General features: G+C 28.5%; 1 protein-coding gene across 1 annotated transcript; it reads right to left on the minus strand.

The window, feature by feature from the left end:
- Positions 1-2951: 2951 nt before the first annotated feature.
- On the minus strand, positions 2952-8428 carry LOC113377654 (synaptic functional regulator FMR1). Its single transcript, XM_026618039.1, has 9 exons — positions 8055-8428; positions 6916-7119; positions 6676-6839; positions 6283-6448; positions 5968-6038; positions 5748-5895; positions 5209-5352; positions 4708-4845; positions 2952-4149 (listed from the first exon to the last, which is right to left on the minus strand). Exons 1-9 carry the CDS (start codon positions 8172-8174, stop codon positions 3727-3729), a joined length of 1578 nt encoding a protein of 525 aa, XP_026473824.1. The 5' UTR covers positions 8175-8428; the 3' UTR covers positions 2952-3726.
- Between the last annotated feature and the right edge of the window lie 12401 nt (positions 8429-20829).

Genomic DNA, 20829 nt, shown 5'->3' on the forward strand with positions numbered 1-20829 from the left:
TAATTTTCTGACGCATTTTTTAATAAATGTGTCATGCCATGAAGACCAATAACCAATTTTTTTGCTTCGCGTGAAGTAAGATTAGTCACGAAATTTTTTAACAGCCCGAAAAATATGGGAAGAAATATACACAATAGAATTACAGACTGTTTCTACAATAAAATAAAAAATAGATGGTGATAGGGAGATGTGCTGATTAGTTATTGGCAAAGGGAGCTCCAGCCGTTACGGAGATACGGAGCAAAGAATGCAGAAAATAGAAATCGAGTTTTTGAGAGGACGGAGTATCCGATTTTGAGAAAATAATTAGGAGAAGGAGAAGCAGGTTCAGTCATTTCGAAGATACAGAGCTAAATGTACAAAAAATGGCAGTTTTTGAGAGAACTATAAGCATGCGATGTGAATGATTCAAAAAAACTTTCTGCTTGTGTTGACAAAACAATTGCTTTTCAAAAACAGCAAAAAAAAATACTTTTGTAAATCGAGAACGATCAGATTTTTATTTTAATTATGGCCAAAAATCTAAAGCTCACTTATATACTTTAAATAAATAATTTTAACTTTGTAATTCAGTTTATACAATTCTTATAAAAATTAGATAATATTGCAGTTATTAAAATAATCTAAAAACCTTTAATATTCCTCGAACATTTCGTTACTGTACGTCAAGTTTTAGCAATTTGCCATAAGGCACGATGCATACACCACTAGTTTCATTTATTTTTTATGTATACACGTGCAATATACTCGTAGTTACTATGGTATTCTATTAAAATACTTAAATAAATATATTTACATATATTTTTTACAAAACGCTTTATATAGCTTTAGTCCCGAACCGTTTCTTTAGAATTTGCATTTTTCGTCACCGTTTTTGCAAAAAATCCTCAACTCAGTTTGAAATTTATAAAACCGTTCAAAAAATATCTGTTGGTAATCGTGTTGATTAGGTTTCTGGTTAAGATCAGCCGGGATTGGCCGGGATATCGTTAAAAAAATTTTTTGGATAATTTTTATGAAACTTTATATCATGATAGAGTTCATAGTCTAAATTAAAAACTATAAATATATAACATACCTATATGTTATATGCTACGAAAACTAGTGAAATTATAAAAATTCATTAAGGTTTGGAACATAGATAAAGAAGAGTATAAAAAAGGATTGGAACAAAGAATCGCTCTTGCCGATTACCGTTCACGTCCATACTTAAATAAAATGTATTTGTAGAGCACGAAGTTAAATAATTAAATATCGTCGGTATCTAATATTACGATTTCGCACCATTTCTAGGTCATAATATCATTAATACTCTATTAAACTAAAGAAGTGAATAATGTAACAAACATTTATGCTTATTTATATATGGTAACAATTCATTATGGATGCTTAGTGATTTTTATATAGAATCGCAAGTGAAACTCTTTTCCAGTTATATTATTTGAACATTTGGCATATATGAATATTAATCAACATGTATGTGCTTTTAGCATATAATGTATAAGATATAACTAAGAAGTCAATTCAAAAACTAAGAAGAAATTTGAAACAAAAATAAATGAATAAAACACTGTATGTGAATTATTTTTTTATGTATAGAAAATGTCTAAACACGTTTTAAAATACAGACACTGCATTACAATGCATTTCATATAGTATTCAAATCAGAGCAAATAAGATTGTGGCACCAAGGGCCAAGAATCTCAATTATTAGCTCTCAATCAGGTAACAGGAAAATCCACACACTGACGTGTCCAAAACTTAGGAACTCTCCTAGTTAAAAGTTGCTCACAAAATCAGTATATATGTATATCTAGATTCTATTTTGAAGTCACCAAGTTTACTTGCAAGTATATATTTTTAGCAAATACAAAGTGCATTTGCTAATTTATACAGACATACTGATATATATTTGAGCCTATATGTTACACACATATAGAAATATACATCCATGTTACATATACTTGTATCAGAGACTTCATTATGTTGACAATTTCCATGATGCTACTTTTGTCACGTTATATAATTCAAGATAGGTATAAATATTTGAAGATTAAGCATATTTGTGCTATACAAACATAAGATCAAACAACAATATTATTCCAAAATTTACAAAACTCAAATGTCTTGGTGCTTTGAATTAATTTAAGTTCTATGAATTAATATAAATGAAGTGAATTTTATGACATTCTATTCCATTTTAAAATCATATGCTACAAGAAAGATATTACGAAGATATAACATGTATAGTTTTAAACATTTTAAATAACCAAACAAATCTTCAATACTAACCCATATGATAAATGACTTCAAAAATGCTGAATATCGTAGAAAATGTTATTGATCACTGAGCACCATTTTGACAAACATTATAATTATTTAAAAAAAAAGTAATGTGCTTTAACATTAACACTTTTTTACTACAAATATTTAACAAATCATATATATCAATGCATAGTTTTACTACTTTAGTGATCTACTTATGAAATAAAAAGCGTCAACAAAGTAAACAACACTATGTAACAATATTGAATTAGCATTCATAGCAAATTCTTGCATTATTGTGTTCTTTCAATTACCTGAATCTTATGTATGTAGCATTTTACTCTAGATTACTCTTATAAATGTTTCAATTTTTCATTTGATACACAGTGAATGCTTAATTTATGTAATTAGAGAAAATTCTATCAGAAAAATATTTATAATATATTTTCATGTAATGTGACACAATAGGTGAAAAATGACTAAAATTTGTAAACGAAATTCAATTTTTGTTTAAGATAATAAAGACAAAACCAACAATTTATTATTAATAGCAAAAAAAAAACCTAACCAAGATAATATTATTGAAATTATATGCAAATTATAATTTTCAGCTTAACAATCCCATATTTGTTGGATTTTTATGTAATTATATATATATACATGCAAAATAATGGTATATTCGTGGTACAAATAAAGTACTAAGGTTATCGTACACAAAAAAGCCAATTGTTGAATTTTGACAAAATAATGTCATATACCATAATTGTTATATAAGACGAAGTTGTGATTATCATAATCAATATAGTTCCCTCCATGTTGGGAAATATTATAACCATATTTTTGCTATTACTTAATAAGTAATAATTTATGTATTTCATTTAATGCCTTATTTTATGATCCATAATCAAGTTTAAGAGTCGAAAGCCGGGTCAGTCTTACAGAGTCATAGTTGCCTGTTGAAGGAATCCTTCAAAGAACATTTTTATCCTTTCTTCATTTTTATTTTGTAGATCGAACATTACGATTATAGCAGTTTAGTATACAACTAAACATTCAAAAGTATATACACTGACTCCCAATTGAATATTTATAACACTCATATTATTGTTGTGTATAACTTTATTAGAAATAACTAAATAAAAAAAGTTAGACATACATGCTTTCAGAAGTGTTACTCCCTTTACACAACACAAACAAGTAGAAGATTTCATATAAAGTTCAAAAATTTGAGAAATTTTACAAAGGAATATCACTTGAGAGTACAATTTAATTTATTGTTTGGATGTTTAACACTTCTTTTCACAAAAAAATTAATAATACTTGCATCACGATAATATCAATTAGAAGTAAATAAAAAGTACCTTTGAAGGAAGTTACATATGTTGTTTCATTTAGACAACAAAATCGGTGAACAAGTCAGGCAGCAAGCGGTAATTGATCGATGGGAAAACGATATTAAAATCACTTGCGCTCAGAAGGGGTATTACTCTTATTATTAGGAACGCGTCCTCCCCTGTTAGGTCGATTATTATTGCGCCCACGTGCACTGTCATTACCCCTTTCCCTCGCATTATCCCTCTCGCGATCCCTTTCTCGATCTCTGTCGCCCCTACTATTATTCTGCCTGTCTTCTCTAGGAACTTGAGGTTTTGAGTCCACGTGGTTTGTGAATTTATGGTCATGATATCTAGGAGTGGTCCGACCACCCCCACCTCTTCCACGGCCTCTGTTACCTCCTCGTCCAGCACGACCGCCTTCCATTTCTGAGCTGTAACCACGATCTGTTCGTCTGTTTGTGGGAAAGTTCTGTGATGCACTTGACCCATGTACTGTTCTCAGCTGAAGTTCAATTTCAAACCTGGATTTTTGAAGTTGTTCTACTTCCTGCAGGGTACAACATGATTTGGTAAGGAAGGACTCACGGTCACATTCATATTATAATGTAGCATAAAAAACTGATTCATGATTTTATAAAATAAGCATTCCTAGAAGCAGTCTATTACAGAAATATGAACTTATATCTATGTTCACTTGTTTTTAGATCATGAAATGTTTTTGTAGTAAAGTATTAAGCTTTGTATTCAAAATCACTGCCTCACTTCACAACTGTTGATATCAATTTTTGTACTGTTTCAAATAATTAAAACACTAAACAAATGCCAACTGCACAAAATAAATCACCATATAGAATTCTGATAATCCATCAATGTCAATTCAAATTCATTCAAAACTTCAATTTAGCAAAATTCATTCATTTCAAAACTTGAATTTAGAAAAAGCATTGGTAATTTAAACTACATTATATTTAGTAAAAAGTAGTAAATATATACTATATACATATTTACTACTAATACTAAATATTTTTGCATCATAAAAATGACAGTTATACTCATTACATTTTAAGTAAAAATTGTGAAAGACTGCAATTGATTCTAAATTTACCTTTAGGTGGGCTAAGTGGTACTCCAACAACAATTTGGCATTACTAATACTGTCCATTGTGCCAACGAAGACAAACGGAACTTGACCTTCCTCCCGGGGTATTGTTGGGCGAGGTTCATTATCTCCTTCAATTTTCACCTATAGTAAAATAAAATATAAATAAGAAAAACACACTCAATTTAATAATTAAGCTGCTTTAATGCCAGTAAATGAATTTGGAAAAATGATCTAACGATAAAAATATCTGTTTCAAAACCAATTATCAAACCAATTAAATGTGTTATTTTTATTATAATATATTTTATTTTAGCAAGAAACATACACAAATTAGAAGGAAGCATACATCAGAAGAAGGCATGTTCGTTTCGCATAAGGAAGATAGCAACTTTCAAATGCAAACCTATTTTAAATTTGTCAATAGATAATAGGAATGAAGAGCTATCTTCTTTATACTTAAACAGAAATGTCTTCTTTAAAATTAAATTTCAATGTGATACTCACACGAACCACTCCACTTTTATCAACAATTTCTTGGATAATTCGTCCATTCTTTCCAATTACTTTCCCAACTAAGTTCCTAGGTACTTGGATAGATTCCTCACTATACTCTAATAATGACCGTGCCTTTTTTACAGCTGCATCTGTCTATATTAAGAAACAAACAAAAGTCCAAAATGTATCAATAAATATTTGGACTTGTATTTAAATTCTTAATATTCCTCTAAATAATTGAATTTCACAGTAAAACTTACATGATACTAAAGATTATAAATTATGTATTGATTATTATAGGTTTATTATTTGAAATGACTTGTTATATATTTTGCTATGATTTCATAATATCACACGCAGTTGAAATATTTCAACAAACCAAAAGTTATCTACTAATAACAACTATCTAATATTTAGTATCCAGTAGTATGTTACTAAAAATCAAATTATATGCAAAATTCTTAATCAAAATTAATAATTTATCTGAAGAAGTTTATAAGAACTTATTCTGTTTGATCACCCTATTAGAAATGAAAAAATAAACTTACTTCCCCATAGATTTTGAAGGTACAAGAATTCTCTTCCAATTCTATATTTGTTACTCCTTCTAATTTTCGGGCATTTTGTATATTAGCTCCATGAGCACCTATCGCCAAACCCATTAAATCGTCTCGCACACTAAATTCATCAGTAAATCTAAAATAAAAACAAATCTCATTTTGTAAGTAAAGTCTTTACATCTTTTCAATCATTCCATTTAGTACTCACCCTCCTTGATTATTTAGTTTGGTTGATTCTAGTTGCCGAGCTGCTTCTTCGGTTCTCTTCAGTAAAACAACCTACAAATTCAAATATTATGTTAAAAAAGTCATAGTAAAAAAAAGAATGTTGAAAATATTCTATATATAAGCAGCTAATAAATTTCAGAATATAATTTAAAATTATTGAGACAAACATAGAACACAGAATAACTGCTAACAGAATAATTAGATGGTGTATTTTTGAAGAAAGAAATATTTAATAATAATCACAAATAAAACAAATTCTTTGACAATTGTATAAAAATTTGTATAAAATGTTTACCTTCCGACCCAAGTTACGAAAATGCATTCCTTGGAGAATTGCTGAGTTTTTCCTAGATACCTCACGTCGTGATACAATAGATAAAACTCCTCGTTCAGGTATATACCGACACAGAGCAGCTCCTATAGCCTTTTGAAAATCTTTATGAGCGTTCTCTATTTTCGCGCTAAATAGAAATTTTACCATAAGGATTCAAATATAGTAATACACATGTTACACATTAACTAAATGTTCTGTACAAACAGCTATTTCTTTATTTAAAAAATAGTTTTACTTTAAACATCATTTTTGAATATCGATTCTATTTATATTCTAGGATTCAGGATCAAAAATAGACTATTCTGAAACTGAGTAAAATAATACTGAATAAAATAATCATCTCTTAATACTTACTCCTCACGATTCTCTTCTGGTACTTCAATTTCAAATTTACAAAATGTGTTTGCATCAATAGGAGGATTTGTATTTTTTGCTCGAAGTCTATCTGATGCTACTATTTCTGTGTAGGTACTTTCCCATCCTAAATATTCTACAACATGGAAATCTCCTTTGACCATCTACAATAAATAAATAAAAAGTTAAATAAATTACACACAAAGCTCTAATTGTAATGAAACACAAACAAAAATATACTTTTATAGTGGCTCTCCACCAACCACAGGCCTCCAAATCATTTGCCCTAGAGAAGACTTCAACTTCTTGCCCTTCCGTAAATTCTGTAGACCTGGACTCTTTAGGAGGAAGTCTGACTAAGGAGAATGGAAACCTGGATTCAGGTTGCCATTCATTCTCGAATGCAACGGACACTTCATCGTCATGCACCTCAGTAACAACGCCCTGGAAGCAGTTCAATTCAGTTACAAAAACAGAATTTAAAACAAATATTAATATTCAACAAATCGCATTATTTCGAGCATAAGAACATGTAACATTTATGCACAAAATAATATACAGTGTTATATATATATATATATATATATATATATATACATATATACAATTTATCACTAACCAATGAAGAAAATTCAAACTATATGTATATTTGCACGGCCAACGTAAAACATAAACGATTTAAAAGTACATCAAATTTGTAATATCGATTATCATTAACTTCCAAATATTGAATTGAATGATATTTACAAATTTAATGGTATTAAAATAACAATTCTCTTATCATTGTAAAATGTATTATACATATTCAGTTTTCATTGATGAGTAAATAAATAATTAGGTACCTATTAGAATTCATCATCGAAAAATCAGTCGTGTACATAATTATAACTATATTGAGCAATAACTATATCAGACATTCAATTATCAATATTCAGCAAACCTTTCATTCAATTGCAAGTTCAACTTAATTTAGCTAGAGATCTTACAACTCTTTTATTTCGCACTGGAACAAAGTCAACGATAAATTTGTTTGTATGTAATAGGTAATCTGGTAGTCGACTATGCATTGCCGCTTAAGGTTATGTCATTCGGGGCTTGTGCTCAGAGGATGATACTAAGTCTAGGACCTTTCTCGGGCTCCAATGCACTTGTCATTGATGATTGCCCCCAAGCACATGGCTAAATTCACGCCCTGTCAAGTGGACATGGCGTCTCGGGCAGCCGCAAAAGCGCGTGATGCCAAGAATTTCGCATACTCTATTGGAATAAAGTATGCGAGAAAAAATAATAAATTATGGACAAAAAGTTGCGGGGCATGTTAAACTTCCCAATTTTCGTCATAATTCGAAATATAAACGTATACTTTGCACAATACTGACCTTATAATACGCTCCATTTTCGCCGCATACCTCTACCGCGAGATCCTCCATCTTGCTTTTTACACAAGAAAAATTCAGTTTGGGATATACACTTAACGCGTGCCGATCACCAATAAACATTCACTATGTTTATTATTTCTGTCAGAAATATTTGTTGCATTGCATACCACACTATTTGTTTATTTTTTATTACGAACAATCTGAACTGTGCGCTAGTAGTACAAATATCTGTCACGATTACGCGGGCGTGCAATCTCCAAAAATATTTAATGATATTGCAAATATAAGGTGTGGAAGAAAAAAAATTGTTTACAATCCGGTTAGATACAATAACTTTGTTTTATGATTAACAGTGATGCATACAAGTATTTACGTCAAATTGCATAGTTTTCACCATAGATATCCCATTTATAGGTACGGTTTTACAACTTTACTTTAAAGTGGGATTTTCAAATTTTCACACGAAAAAATTAAAGCCCGCTACTATATTCTGAACGAAGTAACGAGCAGGATGTTTTGAACTAACAATTTTAAAGTCGTTCATGAATCTTATGAATATTATTTAACTGTTCAACATGATAAATATATTAATAGGATTAATAAATCTACAACAAATTCAGAAATGTTTTTACTATTTATATATTATATATGAATATACCAAAATAAACCGCAGACGTTAAAATTACATAGCACTGTAGAAATATTCGTCAATTTTGTTAGGAAACAAAGGAACACCATTAAGGTTATAAAATGGCCACCATTATTATAGTTTGGATTAAATAGTTCGTTGTTGGTTAAATCGAAAATTTAAATTTTAAGTAATTTTTAACATTCCGTAGGGTAAGTTATAATCATAGGTTATAGCAATCGCAAAAAAATCGAGAATGAAATTTTTTATATATCTCTTGAAGAGTAGAATACGATTTTATATATAAAAACGTGACAATAAATATTGTTTATTGAATTTTTTGTGAATTTTAGTAAACGAATCTAAAGAAGTTTCACTTCAAAAAATTTAGAATGTGCTTTTATGGCATGTGATGTATTGTTTGAAAGGTCTTGAAGAGTAGAATACGATTTTATATATAAAAACGAAAAATTTGAAAGGTTTCTGAACATTTTGGTATACCTTAAAAAAATGGATGTATGCGGGTGTGTATGTGTTCGGATACAAATTTTTGTCGACGATTTTGTGAATAAGGATCAACCGATTTGAGTAATTCAAAACACGTTCGATTCGTATTGATAGGGAGACGTGCTGATTAGTTTTTGGCAAATGCAGGTCCAGCTGTTTCGAAGATACGGGGCAAAAAGTGCCAAAAATGATAATTCAGTTTTTGAGAAAACAGAGCGTCCGATTTGAATGATTCAAAAAACATTTTATTTATATTGATGAAACGCAGTTCTGATTAATTTTTTCGAAAGGCAGGTTCAGCAGTTTTGGTGATCCAATAAAAAATGTAACAAAACAGTCATTTGACGGTCAAAAATGATCATTAGACATATGCACATCAAATTAACAGATATTTTATAGAGATTTTATTGATAAGTACAAATTTTGTTTACAGTTGGGGTTATGGGTTATTTTATGGGCTTCGTACCAATGTTTAACCGTTATACTGCGACGCGGCGCTTTCGCGCTTTGATATTTCGTTCTTACGCAGCTAACGTAGCGTGATTGCTTTGAAAACTAGTGGTGCATGGCATCGTGCCTTAAGGCAAATTGCTGGAACTTCCCGTACCAAAAAATAATATTTGACTTTTTGAAAAAAAATGTTTTCTTTATTTTAAAATATTTTGGAAATTTTAAACTTTTTTTCAAAGCAATCGTAATACCTTAGCGCTATAGAGAATCGAAGCGCGTAGGCGCCGCGTCGCCGTTTAACGGACAAACCATGTTACAGAACCCACAGAAATGTAAACAAAATTTATACGTACTATTAAAATCTCTATAAATAATTTTCGGTATGGAAAATTCCAGCAATTTGCGTTAAGGCACAATGTCATACACCAATAGTCTTACATAAATGTTGATGATTGACTGGTGCTTTGATCATGATTATTTAATTAATTTAAGTCAAATCTTATAGTTAATTATTTAATTAGTTAAGTATGATTGACTTGGCTATTTAAAACAGTTTTATACATGTAATGCAATTTTAGCATGTCTGCTTTGTATATCATTAGATCCGTGGTTTCCAATCTGTGGGCGCGCACCCTAAGAGGTTCCAAAATACTACTTTTGAGAATAAACCAGAAATGTTGAAGCAATATGCATATGAAAAAAAACAAAAATAAGTTATTATTTATTTATATATTTTTACCTAATATCGTATATTAATTTGTAGCCTAATAAATAAATTATAATATCATTTGAGTATTTATGAAATTAGATTATTAAATAAAAGGCGGGGTATTAAAAGGTTGAAAGCCTTTGATGTTACTTTTAATAATTCATAAAATACATTGAAGACTCACAATTTTTTTCGAGTATAAAAAAATAAATAAAAAGAAATTTAAAAAATAATAATAAAAAAAAATAAAAAAATAAAAATTAGAAAAAATAAAAAAAAACAAAAACAAAATTAAAAAAAGAAAAAATGTTTTAGTTATTTTTTTTCAAACTATATTAACAGAATTATTGCTGACCATAAAAAAACTGACACAACGTTACCCAATCTCCTTTACTTCATAATGCTGTACTTTTTTTCGAAAAATCAACAGTATTTTTGAGACCATGTTCATTCGCTTCTTTTCATAAAAATTAAATAGCCTACAGTTTCTCTAATTAATATACCAATCTAAAAAATAAGATGTTCTCTTTAGTATCCGGGCATCCTCTGATACTTCTTTCTTTTCTGAATCGAAATTGGTCTCCACTCATGTGTTATTCAATCACAATTTGGAGTAGTCAAACATCACACTTTGTAACTGTTAGCAGAATTTTTTTGCTCCATATTGTGCTCTCTCGACTTCACCTTTTAGTTGCGCGGTTCATTATTATTTTCGTTCATCTTTTCATCTCTTCGATCGCAATTTTGCCTGGACAACTTTCTTTATCGTTCTCAATGTATTTTTCTAAAAGATAAGAAAAAAACTTTGGGAAAAGGGCTTTTGATTAGACAACTTTTTATCATTGTCGTCTACCATTTCATAGGTTTTCCTATAATATTTTACATTTGTCTTTCCAACGCTTTTTGTCCCTCTGATATCCCATATTTCTTTCCACGATCTGTCGATGTATTTCTCCTTTACCATCTCTATTTTTTTCAATGTATAGGGTAGGGCGGGGCACAAAGATCCAATTTGACTTTTAGTACTGTCTAAACTGGATGGACTGTATGAAAACACGTAACATGTATCAAACAAACAACTATCGAATTATGTTCAGTGAAGTTCTCAGTTAACTCCTAATTATAAAAAATATGATTTTTTCTAATTTCCTAATATTTGTCATCTGCCGCAACGTCTTCTTTGTTTTGAAGAGATATAACGAAATAATAGCTTCAAATTTCAACCAATGTAAAATACACATTTATGGGGCAATTCTGCCATAACAGAGCTCATAATATAGGCAACGCTCTCTTATGCTTGTTTTTGGTATTGAAAATTATGAAAATATCTATCTATTTGCCGTGCGATCAGGCGTATTTTACATACAAACAAATCTAAGAAAATAATATTTTTCTCCAAGCGACATCTATTTTTCAACTGGGCCCTATTCCTTCTCTTTCCTAATTCATATTGCATGACTCATCTACTTGACCTTGATAGAGAATTCAGTTCAGTATAATGAACGACATGTAACGCTAATATAGGTTTCCATATTTTAGATTTTAAAATTATAACACACTGATGATGAGACAAACCTAGTCTCGAAACGTTTGTGAAATTATTGTTTAATAAATTAGTGCAAAAAAGAGTGTTGTTTGTTCATATTTCGAAATTAATATATATATATATATATATATATATATATATAATTTATTTATATACGCATAAAATCTAATTCTGATACCAATATTATTATTGATAAATAAAATAATAATCAGTATAATACTGGCAGTATTCTATACTGAGTAGATAACGTTATACTGGATCGAATTAGCTATGGTCATCTTATCGTGAAATTAGTGCTATAATTATTTTCGGAAATCTCTACTTAACTCATTTAACTAATTATTGTTCAAAATACATATAAATAAGGAAATGATTATCTTTTTCTTAATTAGCAACACAACGCCCCTCTCTATATAATAGTAACTGAGTATAATGAACTCGTTAAATCGCATTCGAATTTTAAACATATCTCTACTTACCTAAGTTGCAAATTATATAATTATGGGATTGAATTCTTTGCGCATTAATCTTTATTGAAAGTAATAAAAACGCACATAAATTTCTCATTATCATGTAACTTTTTTATTATCATCCTTCATTTCGATAAAATTAAATGCGTACTAATTACTAGCTACCGTACTGAAGTGGAATCGTAGCTACTTCTTTAATAAACAGAGCTCGGGTAGAATTTTGTGCTGCGCCTTGATGTGAAAATAAATTTGAAGAATTTTATTACAAGACTCATTTAATGTTGAGAAAACAGATTCTGACTTCTGAAAATAGGTGAAAAAAGTATGAATTTCTAGCAATTCTGCCCACATTTGACTCAACATAAATAGCAATTTGACTATAAGTGCCTAGGCCTACCCAAAACTGCTAGTTTATGTTTTTGCCAAAAATTTCGCCAAAGTTTTCGCTATTCTGAATCATTTTATCTCAAATTTGAATGTTACGATGATTTACATGGAACACTGTATGATATAACATGCTTATAAGCCCAACGAAAAACGGTTGAATTATAAAAATCGAGGTTTGGAACATTGATAAAGCAGAGTATAAGAGTGGTTTAGAACAATAGTTGCGCGAACTATGCTTTATACTGCTGATTACCGTTGACGTTGACACCATGTTGACACATAAATAAAATCCATTCCTAAAACACGAAGTTGAATGAAATGTTTTAAATAAATTAGTTTAATTCATAGATAAAAGAAGAGTATAATTTATACTATTATGCATTAATTAGTATTAGTATGGTTTAATTTAGACAATTAGAGATACTATAAATTTGCATTAATTTGTAGTTTATATTAATAGAATATACCCTTGATTAATTTTTAGTGAAAACTCAACTTTATTTTCGAAAAAGATAGTGAATTTTTTTTAATCTAAATCTCAATACTTGTTGCTTATATACCCGTATCGGTCAAAGAGTTATCGATTCCTAGAGACGTGCTAATCAGTTTTTGGCAAAGACAGGTCCAACCATTTCAAAGATACGATGCAAAAGATGCCAAAAATGGTAATTCAGTTTTTGAGATAACGGAGCGTCCAATTTGAAAGATTTAAAAAACATTTTATTTCTATTTATGAACTGATTAATAGTGCAATTAACATAGACGATAAGATAGCGTTGCCATGGTATATTAATTATATGGCAACGCTATGTTATGCTTGTTTATTGGTAGTGAAACTGTAAAAATGTCTATTTATGTGCCTCACGATCAGGCGTATTTTACATATAAACAAGCAAGGAAGATTGTTATGATAACAGAATCTTCGATGATGCAGTTATCATAACATTCTTCCTTGATTGTTTATATGTGAAATACGCCTGATCAAACAGCAAATAAATAGACATTTTCATAATTTGTCAATAACAACGGTATGTTATGGCAGAATTGCCCCGTAAATTTTTTAGAAGCACATTCAGCAGATTTCAGTTCTTGAGATCCAGTAAAATTCATGCCATTTGGTTTTCAAAATGAATATAATAATTAGGCACATCAAATGATCTGGTATTTTTGAGAGAGTTTTCCAAAACATTTAAAGTTTCATTGAAAAAATATAATTTTTGGTACGGAAAGTTCCAGCAATTTGCCTTAAGGCACGATGCCATACACTAGTTTGAATATTATACGATCAATTTATTCGTTTACTTTTATTATAATCTTGCTAGTTTCAGAATGAAATCATTATGTTTATAAACATTGATAACTTAATTACACCATTTCGCATTTGCGTTGTTATTTTCAAAACAGGTGGAAACTATTCCTAGTAATAACTGCTATTACTATCACATACTAATACATTAATAATGCCATTTATAAACAAATTTCGAAAATACGATAACATACTTAGTTTTTAAATTATCGATATAAAAATTGAGAATCGCTATATATAAAACTATTGTACCACCATGGTACCACATTACCACATTTTTGAGATAAGTAATACGGACATAAGAAATTGCATCAAAATTGAGATACAATGATTTCGGTACCGTGATTTTGGTTTTATTACATCGCAATATATATTATATTATATAAATATATATATATATATATATATATATATATATATATATATATCTGAATGCAGCAGGCATTTGTTTAGAATATACTTTTCTTACAACATGACCGGTAGATCGGTTGCATATTTCCAAGGACCTTTATTACCAGTAAACCACATCATTTAGAATATACATTTCTTACAACATGACCGGTAGATCGGTTGCATATTTCCAAGGACCTTTATTACCAGTAAACCACATCATCTAATGAATTAATATGCATATAGTTAATTATAATAATGATAATATTTAATATTATTATTATATTTCAATATATATATAAACATAACATTTTGCCAAATTTTCATTTAGACTTCTCACCCGTAGGTCCTACATGTCTATAGTCAATCTAAAATATTTAAAGTTTAATTTAAAGTATATTATTTAGTAATTTAATATATTGCCAAGCTTCTTATATACATATTTAGGTATATAGTATTTATATTTTAGATAGAAGCATTATTAGCAAAAGTTGATTTTTTAACACTAAACCCATATTTAACCTATTAAGCAAAATCCACGACCATCTCGCAAAATATTTAAATATCAAACCAGGTTGTATACACTTATACTAGAGACTAGAATTTAATTAAATTGATTTAATTATTTGTTTGAAATATTTATCTAGAAATTTGTAATAATTGCGAAAAATACTAAACAATTTGAAGCCAATTGTCACAAGCCACATACAAAACATACAACTTTGTGTAGAATATGTAATATCAAGATGATAAAATTTTATTAATTTAATTTCTAGTTATGTATTTAATTGATTGGACTAAATATAAACATTCAGCACTTTGAAATAATATCTAATATGAATTTGGGTGCATCTAATATAAAATTCGAGGCAAACGCAAAATTGAGGAAACTATTTTTAAGTTACTGCCTTTAATCTGCAAGAGAACAATTTATACCTTGATATTCAGAAATATATTAAAGAAAACAATTTTATACCTGCATTATATTAAATGCAGAAAAAATTGGTCAGTAAGATGACTAAAACAATAATTACTCGAAAAATTTAATTAACAAAATCACTCAATTATATTGAATTTATAAGGAAATCATCTATTGCTCAATGGTAGATCAAGATTAATATATTAACAAAAAATTATCACTAAATATAAAGTTAGAAGGCAACATAATATATATATATATATATATATATATATATAAACAAAGAAAAATTTTTTAAAATAATCTTTAATTCCAAACGTTTCGGCATACAATTTGATGTCATCATTAGTGAATATTGAACTTGGTATTTAACATCTAAAATGTGTACACAGCACAAAATTTTGCACTAACATTGATACAACTAACCAGTCAATAATCATGAATCTTTTTTTGTAAATAGGAAAAATAATGAAAATTTTGTTTCACAAAAATGTAGAAAAATTAAAGTATGTATGTATGTATATATATATATATATATATATATATATATATAAACAAGTCTAATAATCGGGCATAACATCAATAAAAACATGAATTTCTTTCAAAAATTTATTTTAAATCCATACGTTTCGGCTATAATCCTAGCCTTCATTCAGTGGAAAAATTAGTTGATCTTAGTGTTAAATTGGAAAATTTTAATAATCCATGGTATTAGGATATGGTAATGCACTACACTATGTATTATAAACATTAACTTGAAATTACACAATATTTTCCAAAATACTGATTTGAAAAAATCACAAATGGATAGTGTGTTATTCGTAGACTGGTTGAAGGCTAGGATTATAGCCGAAACGTATGGATTTAAAATAAATTTTTGAAAGAAATTCATGTTTTTATTGATGTTATGCCCGATTATTAGACTTTGTTAATACATATGTCAACATCAAATTCAGAATGATGCAAAATATATATATATATATATATATATATATATATAATGGGTAGTAGTACTGCTCTAGGGCAAGTCCCTAAACTGGGTTAAACTCTAACTCATTCAGGAAAGAATAGTGTAAGATATTTCCCATTGCCATTTCACACCGCAGTGCCTAAAATGGGCTATTTCTAATTATAATAAATATTTTTGATCTATATTTTTAGGTGAAAATGGACATCGCTACTGCACGGTGCCAGGTCATCCAGGGAAGGATTCGAATTCACGCTCTCGTCCACATGAGTTCATGAGCTTAACCAACCATGGAACACCCTTATTATATCGGTATTGTTGTATTTTGTTTTTGTATATTGATTATATCCTTATGTCTTTAGATATATGCATCAAGCAACAAAACTATGAACTTCAACATAAAAATATAAAAAAGTGTAGTTCCCACGAATGCACATTACTTTTTCTATTGACTATAAGAGCAATTCGAGCATACACAAATATATTATCATCGTTATCATTGCATTATGGCCACCACATTATTGTTCCTAATTTTGATCATTATTTTGTACAATAGTACTATAAAATCATATTTTTCGAAAAAAAGTATTTAATTCAGAAGACTGTATAATTTCTTATATATTTCATTTTAAATAATCGAATATGTGCATAAAAAATAGATTAAAAATTTATTTTTTCTAATCTGGTTTCAAATATTTCTAGCCCTGTACTCTGTTTCGTACACAATCAGTAAATGATAATACATATGCACCCACATAAAGACCACATATTCATATACCAATGGTCGTTAATGCCGCGCGGTTCAAATGTATGGGTCTCGTACTTATAAATCGCTTCACCAAAGATGATGTTCAGTTCAAAAGTGCACTTTTGAAGACCACAAAAAGAGACTTTTAAAGTAAAAATTTTAAAAAACACTCACAAAAATAAGGATCGTCGAATTCGGTCACATAAGTAATTATCAAGTGAAAATTTTGCAAAAAATGTGGTGGAAATATTTAATTTTAACGTTTCTTGTTCTGCAAATTAAAGGTAAGTTTGGTGATGACTAAATAAATATTTTTTTCTGGATACCGAACTAATAAATAAAATAAAATAAACTAATAAACTTAAGGGAATAATCATATTTATAAAAGTATATAATTTTATAAAGAATATAAATTTGTACAGTGCGGTTTTAAAAAATGCAGGAAAAGTATGTGATTTTGAGTAACAAACAGATGAATAACATCTATAGTAATTATATAGTGTGTGTATAATAATATAGAAGTGGTATAAATATATGAAATCATTATTGTGCATGGCATCGTGTCTTAAGGCAAATTGCTGGAACTTTCCGTACCATAAATTGAACTCCAAATTTTATTGAAAACTTTGATAGTTATTTGAGAATTTTGAAATTTTTTGAAAAAATTGACTTTTTTGAAAAATTTAATTTTTTTATTTCTGATTTTCAATAAAATCTCTAAAAAATACCTCATTATTTGATGCACATATGTCTAATGATTATTTTTGACTGCCAAATAGCTTCTTTTACTTTATTCATTGAATCCCAAAAACGGCTGGACCTGCTTTCCCAAGAATTCAAACAGTTCTTCAATTTTTCAATACAAGTAAAAATTTTTTTAAACCATTAAAATCAGATGATCCGTTCTTTCGAAAAATGAAATTACTATTTATGACTCTTTTTACCCCTGAAACGGTTGGACCTGCCTTTGGCCAAAAACTAATAAGCACGTCTCCCCATCAATGTAAATCGAATGTGTTTCGAATCATTCAAATCGGTTGATCCGTGTTCTCAAAATTGTCGACGAAAAATTGTATCCGCACATACACACAAAATATATACTTACCACACACACACACACACAATACATCAATTTTTTTGAGGTATGCCAAAATGTTCAGAAGAAAATTATATAAAAAAAGACATTTTCGTTTTTTTGCGATTACTATAACTTGTGCCCTGCGAAAATTTAATAATAAAAAACATCCATGTTAAAACAAATAATTATAAAAAAAATATTATGAAAATAATTTCTTTGTACCTGTAATAAAATATTTGTTTTCCAAATAAAAAAAGACGTATTTACCCGATAAAAATAACTATTTTTTGTAAAAACTATTATTTTCCAATTATTTTCTACTTATTGCAATTTTTAATATTTCAAAAGCTTAAAAAACAATTTTAAATATATGCATTTCGAATACTTGGAATACTAATACTGCACTCATATGTGCATTTAAAAATCGAAAATAAGGTGTCATTTAAATGAAAATATATTTGCATACATCAATAAAATTAAATATATTATTAAAACGTTACATGTTATATTAACACATTGTGTTTAATGCAATAATTATTTAAAAAGTATATTTTACCGAGCGCTGCCATTCAATTATAATCATTATATCTGAGAATCGTACTATTGGTAGTAATAATAAAAGATATCAACAATAGCTTGGTTTTTCAAAATTTCTGTGCTTGAATATTTTAAATTAATGAACTGTATAATCCATAAACGAAAATAGCATTAAAATATAAATAATGCTTCACTAAATTTTATGACTGACTGCGTTTTTGTCATAACATTATATTATTTATAAATATCGCAGTGCAAACGTGTCTGCAACGAAAATGTTCAATTTAAATTTATACTTTATTTATATGGCTATACTTGTGTCAATATGGATTATTGAGAATAGTCATCATTTATATTGAAAAGCTCCTCAATTTTTAGAGAAAGAAACCAGGACTCATTTGGAATGAAAAAAATCATTTGCAATATTTATACCTTAGTTTTGTTATAAATTTAAAAATACAATGAACTTAATTCAATTTTTTTTGAATTCTCAATCAAGTAATTTAATATCTTTAGTATTTGTTGCTATTGCAATTATGTTAGGAAATAAAACACCAAAACATTTACTGTCTGAAGCTTTTAAGGTATTTGGATCATAAATTATTTTGTATAATTAAGGATCAACCCTCAAATTTTCACATGTATTTGCTATTGAAATAGACAAATGAAGAATATATATTTTGATTATAGGATTGCACTACAAGCCGTTGAAATTTAATTAATAATTTTTAAAAAGGCACTACACTCATCTTTTTGCCTCTTACTTTGTAAACAAGTAAAAGTCAGCAGTTTCTTTATCCAATTATTTTATTTATTCAAAATAAATAAAATCGAAAATAAATTTTTTTACATTTCTTCACGTTTTGAAGGTTTCTGAACATTTTGGCATACCTCCGAAAAAATTGATGTGTGTGTGTAGTATGGATACAATTTTTCGTCCACGTTTTCGGGCGCACTTATCAACCGATTTGAATGGTTCAAGAAACATTCGATTCCTATTGATAGGGAGATATGCTTATTAGTTTTTGGCAAAAGCAGGTCCAGCAGTTTCAGAGATACTAGCAAAGAGTGGAGAAAATAGAAATCGAGTTTTTGAGAAAACAGAGCATCCGATTTGAATGGTTCAAAAAACATTCAATTTGTAATGACAGGGAGAAGTAGTGATTAGTTTTTGGCAAAGGCAGGTCCAGCCGTTTCGGAGATACCGTGCTAAATGTGCAAAAAATGGCAGTTTTTGAGAAAAATAAGCATCCGATTTGAATGATTCAAAAAACTTTCTGCTTGTTTCGACAAATTAATTGCTTTTAAGAAAAAAAATCAATTTTTTTTCTCAAAAAAATTTTTTTTGCGAATCGAAAATAATTCAGATTTTGATTTTAATTCTGATTAAAGTTCTAAAGCTCACTTATATACTTCAAATAAATAATTTTAACTTTGTAATTCAGTTTATATAACTCTTAACTAAAATGTTACAGTATTTATAATGGTCTATATGGAAACATTTAATATTCTTGGAAAATTTCGTTACGGTACGGAAAGTTCCAGCAATTTGCCTTAAGGCACGATGCCATACACCACTAGTTTCTATATAATTTTGAATTGAAAACATAAACTTATCTTGAACCAAAGTATCATTTTTTGTCAACTCTAAATAGAAGCTTCAAATTGAAAATCTAAAAACTAAAAATTAAAGAACCAAGATTATTAATAAAAATCTTTGGCAAGATTAAAGAGCATAAAAATAGACAGAATTGTACTTTATTCAAATTAGTTGAACTTATTATGACAGAATTATTCTGCGAACTCCCAATATAATTTATTTGTTCTGTAATTTTAGAATTTTATAGCTGAATATATCCACAAAAAAACTAAAAATAAATATTTATTTATTTAAAAAAAAATATTTATAGATATTTAAAAAAAATAGGAGTGCATGCCTTAAAACATTAGCACACTCCAGTAAAGTAATTACACAATGTGTACTATCAGAAGATATTTCCTCTTCTAACAATTTAAAATTAAAAAGACATGTGTTTATCTAACTTTGTTGCATATTTTACCTATAATTAGGTAAAATCATATGGTAGCGATTTTATGCAAAATCGTTAATTTTGCATCGTGTGATTTCAGGCA

Source organism: Ctenocephalides felis, unplaced genomic scaffold (genome assembly GCF_003426905.1).
Source record: "Ctenocephalides felis isolate EL2017-DRISC unplaced genomic scaffold, ASM342690v1 CF-g0.4_SCAFFOLD_01886, whole genome shotgun sequence".
In the NCBI taxonomy this organism is placed as follows: Eukaryota; Metazoa; Arthropoda; class Insecta; order Siphonaptera; family Pulicidae; genus Ctenocephalides; species Ctenocephalides felis.

Bases quoted from the DNA above. Each gene is read 5' to 3' on its own strand.
- LOC113377654 (XM_026618039.1), bottom strand. From the start codon at position 8,174: ATGTTTATTGGTGATCGGCACGCGTTAAGTGTATATCCCAAACTGAAT. The intron at 6,840-6,915 runs GTATATTTTTGT...TATTTATTGTAG, and splicing joins GGTGGAGAGCCACTATAAAA to ATGGTCAAAGGAGATTTCCA. The intron at 6,449-6,675 runs GTAAGTATTAAG...ATTTCTATTTAG, and splicing joins CCAGAAGAGAATCGTGAGGA to CGCGAAAATAGAGAACGCTC.